This window comes from Dermacentor variabilis, chromosome 1 (genome assembly GCF_050947875.1).
Source record: "Dermacentor variabilis isolate Ectoservices chromosome 1, ASM5094787v1, whole genome shotgun sequence".
In the NCBI taxonomy this organism is placed as follows: Eukaryota; Metazoa; Arthropoda; class Arachnida; order Ixodida; family Ixodidae; genus Dermacentor; species Dermacentor variabilis.
The window spans coordinates 223,646,100-223,663,470 of NC_134568.1; the positions used below are offsets into that span (position 1 = coordinate 223,646,100).

At 43.8% G+C, this 17,371-nt stretch overlaps 1 protein-coding gene across 1 annotated transcript in view; it reads left to right on the plus strand.

Moving 5' to 3' along the window:
* The window catches only part of LOC142557670 (cell adhesion molecule DSCAM-like), a 416,825-nt gene that overhangs the window by 247,687 nt on the left and 151,767 nt on the right, over positions 1 to 17,371 (plus strand). The window contains exon 7 of the mRNA XM_075669684.1: positions 8,547 to 8,694. Within this exon, the coding sequence (XP_075525799.1) occupies positions 8,547 to 8,694 (148 nt within the window). The remainder of the gene's footprint in view (positions 1 to 8,546; positions 8,695 to 17,371) is intronic.

Genomic DNA, 17,371 nt, shown 5'->3' on the forward strand with positions numbered 1-17,371 from the left:
CCTGAACAAGAGGCAGCAACAACACTGTAGCCAAGATCGTTCGAAACGAGCGGAAGTCAGAGGCATAGTGCAGTGTGCCCCGTGCGCACGGCTTGCAACTCAAGGGTTGCCTACTTAGTGCATCTGTGGGCGACGAGCGCCAGGCTTGTGAATGCCGCGTAGGCTCACTTGTTACTCGCAAACGCTTTGTGCATGCGATGTACCTACAGAATTGCAAGTCAAGCTTGTTATCAATGACAGCAAAAAAAAAATGAGGCTCTATTTTCTTGTTTACATAAGTCACGGAATGAGTACAGTCACACGTTTCAAAAGTGTCAAGGCAATAAGGAGGGCTACTTAGTTGGTAGAGCTTGTATTCATATTCGCAGCGCAATATTACAGCAGGCGTCGGTCCTGTCGTTTTTGTCCTTCGTCAGTCCTTGTCTTTTGCGCCTTGCCTTTACTCATTCAAGCATGAACCAACTAGCCCAAGCAAGAGTTTTACTTGATTACAGCAGACACGCACACACAGAAAAAAAAAACGAAACAGACGAGACGAGTGCTAGGCAAGAGGAGTGAAAAAGTGGTTGGCCCGAAATTGTACTAAATGTGAACCGAAGGCAGAAACAGGCCGTTTTAGGTCATCAGCAAGCAGGCGGTTTTGTTGGAGGCCTATAGTGCATGGCCAAGTGGTGAAGACAGTTCTATAAACTGGTCTAGAGCCAAGAGAGAAGCAGAAAGAATGAACCTTCTTTGTTACGCAAGTCACTGTAGTGTGTAACGTCGATTCGAATCTTCCGGCAAACTCTTAGGTAATAGTCCCCCAAAAGACATTTTCGTGAATTGAATCTTTACAAAGACCGATTTCAGTAGCTTGCAGCAACAAATGACGCGCACAACGGATACTAAGCAGCTTTGAACTTTAAACCCTATAGAGGCGAGCTCAGGTGCAGACTTAGAAAGTCTTTTGTAAGAAGCCATTAAAGAAGGCGTTTGATTTACTGTTTGACCATCGATTATGTGGCCGTCGAAACCTCCATAAACAGTATATCACGATTCCTTACCAACTTCTCTCGTTGGTGATAGTGGTATAAACTTCTTTGCTTGAATCTTAGAGACGCTTTGGACACCACCGCTGCGGAAGAAGTGAAAAGGTATGTTTTTGTGTGAATAATTGAAGTATATTACTAAAATTAATGCGAACGGATGAGTGTCATTTCTGTTGGCCCGACTATAGCTTAAGTACAGAAGATACGTACAAGATGGCTGAATGCTTGCTTTATTTAGAAGTGAAAAGCCTTCCTGCTCGGATTCTCGGAAAGGATGGCGTTTAAAAAAAACTCTTTGCGAGTTGACTTGCACCTAGTGGGCACCCATATCCTGAAGGCTGGCGAAGATCGCAAAAGTACTTATCCAGCCATAGACTATGCGGAGCCACTTCGTTATCGTCGTGGAGCTGTTTCTGCATTTTAACTGCTAAGGTTGGCAAAATAGTAGACAAATTAGTGTTGCAGACTCGTGGCGGCACTACTGACATTCGCCTCTGGAACGCTGCAAAGCTCATCGCCATATATATTGCTTATCTCGCCTTTGCCTTTTGCTTTCTCTGATCTCGGTGGTTTGGCTGCCCTCAGATATTGCTCTGCAGTCGAGATATTGTGGAGCGGAACATGCAGGCTGCAGTTACGAATCCTTGTCGCGCACACGGCGGGCCGTTTGTTGACTGAAGAAAAGCACGAAACGACTATTGTAGGAATGCTCCGATGCACATAGAAGAATGAAGGTCCACAAGCAATTCTAGCGATCGTTGTGTGACGCTAATTTTTCTCTTGTGATCCATCTTATTGCGCTACAGTCAACCGACGGTCAACCCATACCAACTAGCCCAGCTTTCTGGTTGTTGTGTATGTTTTTTTTTTCGCCAAAGGTATATAATGCGTTTCGTACAGCTGGTGAGCATGAGGGCTCGAGTTGAACAACCTCCTCAAAGGCCATCTTTTGATGGAAAGAGGTACACGCAAGGGCGCAACTACTCGCATGTCGGTATGGCTAAATCTCAGCAAAACCCAAGTTGATTCGATCATTCAGATACAACCTGGCGTCAGTAGTAGCATACATGTAGCTTTGCGTATTGGGATGAGTCAGCCACCCAACAGTGCAACCGCCCTATCTAGCAATAGTGATCGCCAGCGCGCTTCTTGCTGCAGGGATGGGCCCCGATATAACATGTTCATCATCGGCCAACGCGCAATTATACTCCACTACTTTTTTTCTTTACAGCGGAGCTGCATATGGCTAGGGTACCATAGACGTTTCGTGTCCGCACACAAACACTATCATCATCAATTGCTCGTACCCTCGTAAGCAAGCAAAAAATGCAACGACTCATAGCCCCGTAAGGCAGAGGCTACAAGCACTGAGGAAAGTGAAGCGAACAGCGCTGACATTCTTTCTAATCACGCTTACAACATACAGAACTGCATGTTGAAAACTACCATCGTGAATTGTTGATACCCCCGTAAAAAACTGCAATGGCTCATAGCCGCGTAAGCTTCACGGTTGCTCACTTTGCGTGGGTTAGTTGCGATGACACTACCCCTGTGGTCGCTGCCGGTGATTTCAATGTGGATGTGTCGGGACGAAAAAGGGAGTGGTTTACACGTTTGCTGTTGCAGACATATATCTCTCGCTATGCCACACCAATCCGGCCTAACCGACCACCCAACGGCGTACGTGCATCGATTTGACATTATCAAAGAATGTGTTTGCATTTGCGAGTATGCCGATCAGCATATATCATAGCGACCACAAAGCTATTATGACCGTCGTTACTAAGTGGGAATGAGTGATGTCAATAATGTCTTTACCACAAGTTTTCTTACCACGATACTTACAGCTCCGCTCGTCATACACCTTCGCAGGCCGAGATGGCTTTTAATGTTTTTCGCTCCCTTCACCACCCAAGCTTGCGAATGTGTCCTATATGCTCCCGCAAAAGGAAGCCGGCCACTGCTAAGTTTTTCATTGACGCAGCAGAACCCGCCTAGGCGAAACACGAAACAGAAGTGAAAGGAACTGCGAAGGGCCGAAGCAGCATAGCGGCGTCTCAAATTCACGCATAGTTGTATAGAGGGTGATAATTTTTAAGTTATCTATATTGAAACATCGCCTGTTGCAGATAACATAATTCTAGTCCTTGAGTCTGACTATCCATACAGGCGGACATTACTTGCATGAGAAACCGAAACACATATTCAACTAATTAACAAAATTCACTCAGTATCTTCCTAATTAATTATTTTACGGCACGTATTCCAATTTACGAATTGTAGTGGATGAGTTTGCAAAGCATGTCCAATTGAAATGAATTTCCAGAATGACACCAATTTGGAGATATGCGCCATCTAACTCGTCGTAAAAATTCATTGTTGTTCCGCTTACTTTTTAACAAAACGCTCTTTTATGCATTTAAGCACAAAAGTAACCGTAACACCCATGTATATTGTCCCACACTTCGGAAAATATCTGGGGGCTGCTTTCATCCTGGAAATTAATTTCAACTGGATACGTCTTGCAATTGCAATATGTGCAGTAAATGCTGAATTAGGAAGTTAATTTGCAATATTTGTTAATTCTCGTGCTGGTAATGTTCGCCTCTTCGAATAACCCAGCTCAAGGACAAGATTTATGCTATCTGCCACACACGGTTTTTAATAGTTGTGGAAAACTTAAAAACGATCACCCCGTGTACACATACATATGTATAAGCAGTGCCACCTAACATAGCCCTTGATATTACTTTTGGGACGTGAATACCATGCAGGATTTTTTTTGTCTCCTATGTTTCTTTTCGACTTCTTTTAGTCTACATGCCCCCCCTCCGCTACTTGACCATTCTTAAGCATGCTGTCAATTAATTGCCAGATATAAAAAAGTTACGTAACTCTATAAACAGCCAGTTAAAAGTGGCAAAACGATTATATCTAGCACAAAAGCCTTACAAGCAAGCAATAACACCAACTTGAAAAGAACATCGTCAACTCCTTTATAAACAGGACTTCTCGACCGAAACAGGTATCAAAGATTATGTACAATAACTCTGAGTATAACTCCCCTATCCTAATAGCCAACACTTTCAGCTCCCATTTTTTTCATAACACACCCTCTCCTTCACAAGTCGCTCAACTTAATCGTCTCCCTCATTCATTTTTTTTTCTCTTCCCCACAACACCAGAGGAAATATGCAAGGTTATGTGTCACCTAAAACCCACCAGTGCGGGAACTGTTGAAGTCCTGCCTGCTACTATTACAATGATTGCGCACTTATATTCTGATATCTTGTCTTATGTTATGAATTTGATATTCAAGACTGGTCTGTTTCCTAACGAGCTTACGCGCGGTAAAGTCATTCTAGTTCTTAAAAAAGGTGACACCACACTAATACATGCCTACCGCCCTATTTGTATTTTACCTTTTTTCGGCAAAGTTCTCGAGAAATTAATCAAATTGCGTCTAACCGAATACCTCACTAAATTTAATATTCTCTCTTTATGCTACTTTGGTTTTCGTAATGGATACTCCACTGATCTGGCACTCATACATATAATTGACCAATTAAAAAAATAATAGACGAAAATCAATTTGCAGATTCAGTCTTGCTCGATCTAACAAAGGCATTCGACTGCTTAAACCATAGTATCCCTTTTGCTAAGCTTGAGGCTATCGGTGTACGTGATCCTGCCCTCTCACTATTAAAAAGTTACTTATCTAACAGTGTTCAGGTTGTGTCTATGTCTAACGTCTATTCCAGACAACAAACCACTAACATTGGCGCCCCTCAAAGATCCATCATAGGAACGCTACTGTTTTTGATTTATATTAATGGCCTACCTAACTGTTTGTCGTCTACTAAGTGCATTCTGTACACTGATGATACTGCCATATTTTCCTCTGATAAGAACATGTCACTTCTTATTAACGAGCCAAATACCGATCTAGAAAATGATTTAAGTAGGTGTAATGCTAACCTATTATCTATTAATGCCACCGAGACTAAATTTGTTGTATCTTCCTCAAATCAACAAAATTCGGCATCCTTCCCTTCTTTAACTTTTGGCTCACATTCTATCTCTCCCAGTCCATGCTCATCTTTCCTTGGGATTTCTCTTGACTGCAATTGGAAATATAATGATCACATTTCTCACATAAAAAATAAAATAACATACGGTATTCGCGTTCTAATTAAAACTCGTACCTACTTTACATACGGTACATTAATCTGGCTATACCACTCATTCGTTCACTCTCATATTAACTACGACATAATATGCTGGGGTAGCACTTATAACACTCACTTGGCATCCCTCCATGTAGTCCAGAACCAATCCATAAGAATTATTATAAATAGTTCACGTTTTGTCAATGGAAAATCACTACTACATGAAAACAACATCCTAACCATTTCAGAACTCACCAAATATAATCTAGGGATTTTATTCTACAAATATATGACTAAGAAACTACCATCGATCTGCTTCTCACCTTGTGACCTGATAGCTCACAGTCATACTAGATTTGTACTGAATAATAATTTCCGTCTACCTAAAGTGCGTACTAACTATGGTAAAGAGACTGCGGTATTTTCCTGGATATCGCTTTGGAATAATCTACCACCTATAATCAAAAATGCAAAAAATCCATACCAATTTAAAAGAGAACTAAAAGCATTCATAATAAGTAATTACTGATAGTGTCCGTGTTTTCTAATTTTATTCTCTTTTTTTTATACTGTCATGCTGTTAACAAGTGTTGTTATTACTCATATGCTATAAACACCTTTTGATATTACTCTTAGCTCTCATCTGTGCTACTGCTGCTTTAAACATTGTATACCATCAGAAGTGTCTTTAACAGGAGGTCCCGATACATTCTTCGACTACGGGACCTCCTTATGTGTTCAACACACACGTAATTTTCTGTATTCTTAGAAATAAATAAATTCTGAAATTCCGAAACACCATCTTCCTAGGGTATAGCGCAATAGCCTGCCTGCAGGTCTGCGAAGCAGTGAAAGTTAGATATTTTTTGAACGGGTATATTGCAATGGCAGGCATGATTTTCAATCTTGGGGCCCCTAACACCACTACTTGATACTAACGAGCTGAACATCAAGCGTCACCTTTCATTATGCACAGAAAGCAGAAATAACACGATAAAAAGAAATACGCTTCTATTTTTCAGAGTTACTCGGTGTAGGCGCATCTTCGCAAAATGGACGGTTTCTTTGGGAGGGATCGCAAAAAGAGAAAGAAAAACGAGGTGTAGTTGAATTCTGAGCTAGAAGCCCATCTTGGTTGTTCATGTGGCTCTATTCAGGAGCAGTTCTCAAACTTATCGGTTTCTATTCTGGCAAAAACTCAGCTAAACGTTCATTGTGATGTTAGATATCGTATTACTGGCCTAGTATTTCTTTTTTTACATACCTTCGTTTACACGAGCACTATATGTCTAAATTGTACATTTCATTTTCGAAGCGCTTCTTACTGGGTTTTTTTTTCGACCTCTTACAGCAAACAGGCGAAGATTCTGTCTCATTCATATGTTCGCGGAGTCGTCAATTATATCGCAAATACTAACGGTTTGACGAGAGGTGTACATGAGAAGTGGTGCTCTCTAAAAGAAAAGAAAAGGAGGACATGACGCAGGAGAAAGGGGAGGAGAAAAGAATAATAAGAAAGCGCAAGCAGTATTTCTCTTTTTTTTTATCACGTTCTCAACCAGAAACCCAAATTTAGCGCTCACACTCCTAAAAAAAAATGGCCTTCAGTATGACGGAAATTCAACTTTAGTGGTTTCAGGCAAGACGTTAAAATTTCTCGTAAGACTTCGGAAGAGTAAACAAAATTAGTAGCAGTGTGGCTACGTTTCTTTCTGGCGCCACAATCTGTCCCCTAGCACTGGAAAGCTTTATAGGCGCGGCTTCGCCATATAACCTTCTGTGACAAAAAATGTAGACATGCACCGGCAGCTACGTATGTGATGTGCAACCAATCGTATCAGTTTTCGAAGCTTTTCGCAGAGTTCGCTACCAATTTTCTCCTGGCCCTTCCCCAGAGGAATAGCCTGTGGTGGTAAAGAAAAAAAAAAGAACTGGAGTAAAAGGAGATGAAACATTAAAAGGGTCTGTCGCAATTGCGAATCTGCGGGCGCGACAACAACACCGCAGTAACCCGCCTTCATTTTCTGCGGACACCGCAGAGCTTCGTAACGTGCGTGGCTCCTGAATCGTAGCGTTGAGCACGAAAATGACAAAAGTAGCGATACCGAAAATTGCTCGCGGCGTCTTTTCCATCTTTTTCTGTTTCTCCCCCTCGAAACGTCGAGATTTTGCAACATATTCCCTACCCCCTTCCCCATGCGCATGCTTGCGACATCAATATTGCGCAGTTGCAATAACGGTGCTTGTATTGTCGATGCAATTTTTGGATGCAAGTTTCGGTAATGGATAAGTCAACCCCTTGGTCAAGAAATGCATACCGACAAGTAACCCAGAGAGCGTTGCGAACGCTGGTGTAAAATACGTGAAGAGACGCCGAATCCGTAAGAAATAATGCAATGCAGTAATGCAGCAGCTGGTAAACGGCAAAATTCGTTGCTCTAAGGCAAATTAATCGCAAGCTTCCTTTCCTTTGTCGCAATTAAGGTTGGCTATAGCTCAAATGAGAAAAAGCTCTTTCTGATTAGAATACTATTCGCAGTGTTCTCTTTTATGCGCTACGGCAAAGTAATCTGCGCAGTACCGTAGCGGAATTCAGGTTTCCCTAAAATATGTAAGACGATCTCTTAGAATGGAGGCTAGCTGTTAACGGAGTGCAGCCTACTCTCAAGCTCATTACTGGCAGTGTTTATTCATATACTAGGAAACTTACCCAGGAACTATACTTCACCGAGCGATATTTTAGCTTCATTAGTTTGTTTCGTACCTTTGTAGATGAAATCTTTCGTGTTTTTTTTTCCTTATGCCACCGAGAGCTTATTTCTGTTCTTCCCACCGCGTTAGCAACAGGCATGCAAAGCATGAGCGCCCTATTTCACTGTGTATCTTTACAACACTGTGCTCTGAGCAAAGTGGGCATGACGAGATATTGTAGATATTGACGACTTCGCTGACGATGTCATACTGCGGTGCGTGAATAAGTCATTCGCCCGGAGCCATTACATTATTTTAAAACGTCATTTCTGCGACTAGGCGACCTCACTGCGTGCTACATTATAGCCGGCTGCGTTCTCGCAGACGGGCATAATGACTCAGAAGGGTTTGGGTGAGAATTAGTTGGTACGGATCATTCATGATCCGTACCAACCATATGAATGCGCATAATGACGCACCATATGACGTGCCATATGAATGACGTACGACGCACCAATGACGTACCATATGAATGCGCATAATGACGCACAGAATGCGAGACAGCGTGCTCACAGCAAAGGTTTAGTCCGCGGAACCATCAGAGACGCAGAAACGTTCTGTGAGTCCGCACGTGGTGAGCTCCTTGTTTGTTTTTCAGGACCGCCGAAGTTCGATGTGAAGTTTCGAGCGCACGCCGTCAAGAGAGGCGAGAAGGCCCGACTACAGTGCACGGCCATGGGAGACCTGCCGATCGCCATGACCTGGTCGAAGAACAACGACCGGGTCCCCGAAAAGAGCAAGTACAAGTGCGTGTCGCTTGCCTACGTCACTTTCCATATTTTTGTATTCTCGCGCTCAACTCGGATATGATGACGGCGACGTAGTCCTGCGTTGTTAACTTGTAAGTGAATTTGCGTGCTGCGCGTATTCTTCGTTTCAAAGGCGGACTCTTCTTCCAAGGGGGAAGCTGTCTCACTCTTGGGCAGCTTAGTTGTGAAAGTGCCATTAGCAGCTTTCACCTGGGATTTACCTTGCACAAACAGCAACTTTCTGACGTAATAGTCCTGCGGAAACCCGCAAGGTGGAGAGCAGTAATTAATAAAGGAAAAGTGAGACATCCACCCAAACGTAGCTAAGTGCTACAAAGGAAACGCATGCGGGTTCCTCGAAAGAAAAGCTTCGCAGTTGAAGAAAAATTCGTCCTGGTCCGGGACGAATTTTTTCTTCAACTGCGAAGCTCTTCTTTCGGGGAACCTGTATGGCTTTCCTTTGTAGCACTTAGCTACGTTCGGGTGGATGCCTCACTTTCCCTTTATTAACAATAACTTTCTGCAGCGTCATTTGCTATCTCATTCGGCACATTTCCATCCCGCATAGAGTGGCAGAACTCATCTGTACCATCTCGGTTCAAAGTGTTGTGAAGGCTTTGCAGTGATTCCTGCAAAGAGAACTAAAGATAAAATCATCGTGTCGCTGTCATCGTTATCGTGCCGTCGTCGCGCCACGCCGCCGCCATCGTCGTTGCTATTGTCGTCGTGTCGTGCCTTTGTCGGCGTCGTCTTCACTGCTGTCATCATTTCGCTATTTGCTTCTTTGCTATCGTCGTCGCATGTCGAGGGTGCATACATAGGGTGCCTTCTTCTTTTTTTATTTAGCTGCACCAAAGATTTAAAAATGGCCTGTTAAAAATGGCACAATTCTAATCCTTGATCTAAGTTACTCGATGAGGCGGCCATTAATTATGCGAGGAATCAAAATGCCTAAGTAACTGATGAACATAATTACACTAACCAAATTTTAATTAATTATGTTACAACACATATTTTGATCTACGAATTCTAGCTATTGAGTTCGCAAGAAATATCCGCTTGCAACGAATTCTCAGGACTGCACCAGTTTCGAGATAATAATTTTCGAAGTGTCCGACGAAATGCAAGGACGTTGCAGTTACCTTTCTTTAGAGAGAATGCTATTCTATGCATTGAAGCGTAGAAGTAACTGGAACACCAATGCATTTCATCGGACACGGTGAAATTAATATATGGAAACTGGTACAGTCGAGAGGATTCCTTCCAAGTGGATACGCCTTGTGAACTCACTGGCTACAATTCGTAGGTTACAATATGTACCGTGACATAGCTAATGAAAAAGCGAATTAGTGTAATTATGTTAATTATTTATTTCACATTCTGATTTCTCGTTGATTTATGGCCGCCTCATCTAATAATTTAGATCAAGGGTTAGAAGTGTGCTATTTGCCACATTTAAAAATTCGGTACTGCTAAAAAAAAACTATATATATATTGTCATTAGAGGTGTGCGAACATTCGGAACCTTCGAATAATAAATCGATTAGTGCCCTTTTAAATTCGATCTTCGAATCAAATAGTCTCTATTTGTAAATGCGAATGTTTTGCGAATAATTTTTGAATATTTCAGTGTCAGCTGGTGCCAAATAAACATAAAATTAGAGCTGAAGTACGGTAAGTTTTCACCACTGCAGGCGTAGTCGATGACCTCAGACATAGTAGATGACGTCAGGCGTCAGTCGAAGTTGTCTGTCGATGACGACAGACTACTCCAAGCATGCGCTGCAAAACACAAGGTCGTGGGATCAAATACCGGTCGTTGCGGCCGAATTTAGATGGGGATGAAATGCAAAAAGCACCCGCGTAGCACGCACTGGGTGGACGTTGAAGAACCCCGGGTGGTCAAAAATTAACCCGGAGTTCCTCACTACGGCGTGCCTCATAATCATATTGCGCTTTCGGCACGTAGAACCCCAGAATTCCATTAGTTACTTCAAGCAACAGAGAATATTTGAATCCGTTCATGTAGCCACCGTTTCTTATTTCTATCTTTCTCATATTTCGATTAAAACTTGTGGTCCCTCCCACAAGGGTCGAATTAATGGGAATCGAATGCATTCGGAAGTTTCGGGACCTCATTTTTCGCTCATTTCGTCAGCAACAAAAATAATACTAATAATAAGAACACACACACACACACACACACACACACACACACACACACACACACACACACACATATATATATATATATATATATATATATATATATACGTGTATGTTGTCTCCAACGAAATATTGCTATTACAGCCAAGGGTGGCTTCCGTAAAAACAAAAGATAAACGAAACTTTCTTCCTCCTTGTTTCGAAGCGGTCTCTGGTACTTCGTACGCATAAGTTGAGATGAGGCCTCGTAGTCTTCACAGCTGTACGTAATGGCGCCCGTCACAACAAGAAACGGTATGCTCGACCCAAGCCCGTTTTTCGGCAGATAGCATCTGTACAAACAGTTCGTCGAAGCCCTCGCGCTTAACGCATTTGCATGCCGCATGTATGCGTGCGTCGAAGCGCACCAGTTTGTAGCGTCCCACCGACGCGCCATCTGCGGGACATGAGGTTGGGTCTCCTAAATCTATGCACACGCAACTCTCTATTCATTTCGATATCACGGCGTGGCAGTAATCGAAGCAAAGAGAGAAATGGAGACATGCACGATGTTTGTAGCCCGCCTGATTGATTCGCGATCGAAGGACGCCTACTTGAATCCCCGTGCACGGAAAGTCCGTTTCTCCGTTCCGCTCTATCCGCGCATCGCACTTGTGGGTCGCGTTTACCTGCAGATTGTAGCAGATTGTAGGTGTCTCAAGCCATCCGTGCAGTCCTCTCTGAGTGACAACTAAACTAACTCAATATGTCGCAGCGATTGCTTCGCGGCGCTTTCAGTGCGTGCTTGTGTCGTGAACCGTTCTAGAAACTTCGAATGGCATCGAAAGCTGTCAGTTTGTCGTGACTGTAGTGCGAGCTCTCGGCTGCACTACCTTCTGATTATCATTACTACATGGAGCACCAACTTGGAATGAGGGCACCCTGACATTATTATATAGTTGTGGGCGTGCCACGTTTCCAGGTCGGGCGTACGGTGACACTAGAATCATCTGCCTTGCATCTGCTGCCTTTTGCCAAACCGATTTGTCGTACGCGATCATGTGCTTTTCCGTATACGATGATGTTGCGTGGCTAAAAGTCTCGATTTCTATACCAATAGTGCCGGCGGCGAAGAAACCTCTTTTGTTTCGAGCTTGTAGCTTTTCCTGTCTGTAGATCCAAGATTCGGTTCCTACCTTTTATGCACACTGGCTGAGCCGGAGTGAATGCTTCACGTAGACCCATATCGATAAACTATCTCACTCTTTATTTCTGCTTAGTTAGAGTTATTCTTCCGAACAATTGCTCGCATCTTTCTCAAATACGACTCGGAAAGGTTAGTTTCTAAGGTTTTCGACACACGGTGAGGAAACGTCACATTGAGGACCTTTATTGCCTTTTATAAGCGCATATATATGCTAAAATCTCGCATATCGTATGCTTGAAAATATTTTGGTTACGACACATTGCGCAGATGATTGGCTGCCACGCTACGAGTTATCTCAAAACGCACTGCTATAAATATACCTTAACAAAGTGACATATCGATCTATTTGGTGTTTTATTACCAAACTTCTTTAGCGCACAGAAACTACGGACACAAGAAAAAATGAGCCACACACATAACCCTTGTACCTGTCTCATTCCTTTCGTGTCCGTGAATTCTGCGCCCTAAAGAAGCTTGGTTTTAAATCTCTGCTTCGAACATAACATTTTTATCTCGGAAGCAACAATGAATGAAATGAGCAAAAAAAAGAGAAGCAAAGAAAGAAAAGGTACGCTGTCGGGAAGTAAACACCAGATTGCTTAAATAAAAAAAAAGAGTTCTGGGGTGCTGTGTCTTTCTTTTTTTTTTTTTTTGGAATGTCTCTACTCGCTAAATATAGAACATCGCGGCAGTAGTGTACATCATTTCAAAGAGACAACTACTTTCCTTATAAATCGATTCTAAATTATCAACAATATGTGTAAATTATCGGTGACTATAGAGTGCGCAGGACATATAAATGATTTGGATGAAGCTGAAGATAAATTTCTTCCTTATCATTGTTCCCGCCAGTTATCCTGCAGAGAGGTGACTCAGACTCTGTGGTTATATTACTCTTGTTATTATTTCACAACAGCTGCCTATTCCTTAGGAAGGAGGGGATAGAAACAGAAAATAGGAAGCAGGGAATTGAAGAGGAAAAAAAGAACAAGATGACAGGCCACGCAGATTGAAGCAAAGTAACGACTCCATGCCTAACATGCATGCCGACGACGCAGCCCCGAGTGGTTTCCGATCCACAGCGACCATAGTCCAACGGATGCAGAATGCACAGGTGCCCGTGCACACATATTTCGCTGTTCATTAAACAACTCCAATAATTCCAAGCCCCTAAGTTCGGCGTCATTCACTGCACACTCTGCAGCTTTGGGGCATCAAATATGCCTTTGCGACAAAAGGATACACCAAGCGCATTCAATAAACAGAAGATACGGCGTGTGTGTTGGTCAGGCTTCGGTGTTGTCAATTAAGTGCCTACAAGTTACGGTAATGCTGCATTTCTATGCATTAGCATTTTTAAGGTACTTCACGGGCTTTCCGGGGCTGTGTATCTATCTCTCTATCTAAGTTTGTATCTATGTATCTGTGTTTGTATGTTTATATGTAACCGCTTTCCCGCCTATCTGGGTCACTGAGTAGTCAGCGGGCTGGGGCAACAGAGTTCGAAACCAACCTTCGGACCAGCTTGGGTCACTGAGTGCGTGGCAATGTGTACATACGCGCCGCTTTTCAGCGAACCTCGCTCACGCCGACATGGGTCAATGCATAGACTCGACACCGGGTAGGCAACGCGGTTCGGAGACGCTCGCCGACCCGGAGTACTGGGCGCGTGCCACTCGGTCTGTGCTGGTCTCCGATGAATATCTCTGGTGCCAACTGGGGTCACTGGGTGTGTGCCGGTAGGTGTGCACCGCTCTTCGATAAACGTCTTTGATGCGAGCTGGGGTTAAGTAGGTCTGTGCCACTGGAAATATTGCCGCTCTCAATTGACAAAAGAAGGATGCCTTAAATTTCTCCGATGATTAGCGAAATCGCACCAACGTTACAAGAGTTTCTTAAGGACAGCAACCGGACGCATTAGCAGACTGCGCCACAAACGAACTGGGTCGCTTTTCAGTTGACGTATTTCCTGCCAACGCGTTAGCCAGCTGCGCCATGAGTGCACTATAGGCACGTGCCGCTCTTCAACGAACCTCTCGTCAACCTGGGTCACTCCTCCCACACTGCTCTCGCCATTCAAATATTATTAATAAAGATGTTTTACTCTCTCTCGGTATGTGCCACTGAGTGCGCGGCAAGCGAGGAAACAATTCCCAGCGTTCGCAGGTACCGGCGCGCCACGCCTCTCCTCTCGAAGGCAGTCCACGGACTTGTCGTCAGCGGCACTAGATGGCGCGGCGTGCCCAGAAAGAAGCGCGAGCGACGAGTCCAATTGACGCATGACGCGTTTCTCGGCGTTCGCGCGCGCGTCGGCCCGCCGTACATTTCGGAGGCCACGCGTAGCCTTCGCGGCGACGGCGATAGTTTGCGCCAAGTGTTCCTAGAAGCGCGAAATAGGAGCCCCGCTGCATTACACGCCTCATGCATAACTCCCTTCTACGGTGGCAATGTGTTGTGTCGCTATATTGACTCAATGCTAACGCATTACCGTCGGCAGTCATCGTGAGATGGCTTCTGCAGTAATTTCTTAATCTCCTGCACGCGTGTCGTTTATCATTATTCGCGACAATTCGCCATTTCGGCAAGCAATGCACCAGAAAAGCTGATTCTTTTTACACTAAGTCAGAATGAACACTGGAAACGCAGGACCCTAAAGCTCTAACCTTGTAACGTATTAATAAAAGCAGCTGCAAGCAGGGCTAGTTCACAATAACCAGGGCCGGCAGTTCGTGGTATAGCGAGGGAAATTGCAGCAGAGCCGCTGTAGCCTCGGAGAGAGAAACATGATGCGCGAAAAACATTCCGAATCCATTCCCCGATAATTCGCGGTAATGTCAAAGGGGCTGTGGCATTCTTCAGCAGAGTACGAGGTCGAGGCTTCGACTCCCGGCCACGGAGATGCCATTTGGACGAGGGCGAAATGCAAAAACGCTCGTGTACTTGGATTTACGCGCACGTTAAACAAACTCAGGTGATCTAAATTAATGCGGAATCCCCCATTGCCGCGTGCTTCACAATCATAACCTAGTTTTAGCACGTAAAACCCCAGAATTTACTTTTTAACCCCAGGTGGCCTAAAATAATCCGAAGCGCCCCACTAAGACGTCTCCATAGCCCGTGCGTTGCTTTGGGAAGTTAAACTCCATCTGTGTACATAATTTGATGTTTGATGTTATCCATCTGCAGCAACATGCCATGCAATCCGCCAAACCTCTCGAGGATCCATTAAAGATCCTCTCTCTCTCTCGCTCTCTCTCTCTCTCTCTCTCTCTCTCTCTCTAAAGTCCATGATTTGATTTTTTTTCTTGTACAAGTGCATAGAACTGATTTCCCGTTCCGGTAAAGCATTTTTAGCAATTCTCTATCGACGTCCTCGACGGCTCGATGCTATCAGTAGACAAGATTTTGGCAGTCGTCGTCAGACATAACCCGAAAAACGAATCTAGCCGATTGGCGCAGGCTGTAAGGAGCAAACACCAAATGATTTGGAAGGAAGACCCATTAAGGTAGCAGTGTGTGGCGCCTCAACCAGGAAGCTCTAGCGCCATCTACTGTAAAAATTAAAATCCGTTTAAAACATGTTCATATTAAGTATAAGGGAAACTGTAGAAATTCACAGTTCGCCTCTATTCGGAGTGCAATAACATCAAAAGAATGAAAATGAGTAGTTAGCACAAACCGCCTTCAAACACTTTTAATATATATTAATATTTCACGTCAAAATGCACTGTAAGATATACCGCTAGCCTGATTTTACGGTTTTTACGCAGCAGCTGTGTGCTATGCTGTCCAAATCGTTTAATTTATCGGCGGTGATGGTTTGATATAAATTCGTTGCGAAATGACTTCACTTAGGCATGCACTTAGTAAATCGATAAACGAGTGTTTTCACAAAAGCACGCTCAGTTTTCAGGACTTGTGCTCTGAGAACTCGATCGAGTAACGTACTTTAATACTAGGAATCTTCAGTTTAGAAAGGCATTGTTCATTACGCTACTTTCTTTAGCGGAATGGAATCAATCGCGATGTTTGCGAACCACAAGGAACACTAACTGCTTGCTTATGTCAATGCAAAATTTCCAGCATCAGGGCCTGCATCGTGTGCCCGCAATTAATGTTCTAGTACCGGGCTCCCCGCCGCCTTCCACAACGTAAACTGGGTTATATTTGGAGAAAGGCGTACAAAAATAAACACCACGACTCCATTCATTTGCCACACAAGTATATTATTTTGCTGGGCTCCTACAACGTCCAAAACAGGGATGCATGTAGCCTCGTCTTCTACCATTCCCGGCTGGATAATATATCCGATTTATAATGAACCTCACATCTCTATATATTATAAAACGAAATTATGAGCACAGATGCCGATATCATAGCTAAGAGAGCGTTAAGATGAAAATGTTCATTTTACTTGAGGGAATTTTCGAAAATGGGTGTTAAGACGATCTCGTTCATTTTAATCTAGAAAAATTTAAACCCCTGGACTTAAAATTTATCTTCTGGTAAATAAAAATAAAGGTGGTGGGGGAAGAAAGGTGGAGAAAGAAAAAAATGTTATCGAAAGGCCGCACGCCCACCTTGCCCAAACTGCCGACAGACAAGGGAGTTAATGTCAGGGCATAGCTCTTCCTGTGTACATTTCCTGTCTCATCGATGTTCTATGTCATTCGGAAGGACTCGCAAGTTGTCTTCGATCAGCAAGAACGCTGGAAAGAAACATTTATCAGCGCCAACCAGGTGGCGCTGCCTTCCTCCGTCCGAGACATGGCAGCTCGACTTCTCATCGCTGCTCATCCATATTCGAACAGCGAAACGAGAATGGGATACGATGGCGAGCTATTTCATGGCGTGCCTGTGGCTCAGACACGTAGGCTGAAAATTTTATGAAATATATATGAATGCACGTCCGTCTGAGTTCTGGATCAGGATACGATACACCGTTCGTTCGCTTGCGGGGAGGACTGTTCCAGCTTGCTTTTTATTTTCTTTCCCGCTTTTTTTTTCTTTGGACGGAAACTGTATTTAATTATGCAACAGCTATTCGTCACGCACCTTGGCTGTAGATGTTATTTTTTTAACCTTACTAACCCTCACGTTTTAGTGCAACGACGATTAAGCGAAAGTGAAATCTCGTAGGAAAGTCCATCTTTCTTCAGCGCTCCTCCGTCTCATCGTAGGATAAGTAACGGCACATCTGGCAAGTAGGCGCGAGGAACGCCCACTGAATCGTTTCGCCCAGCATGCCCCGTATCGGTGCGGGGCGCCCAGCGATCATTCGGCGGCGTTGCCCGGTAAATCAATATCCATCGACGTTCCCAA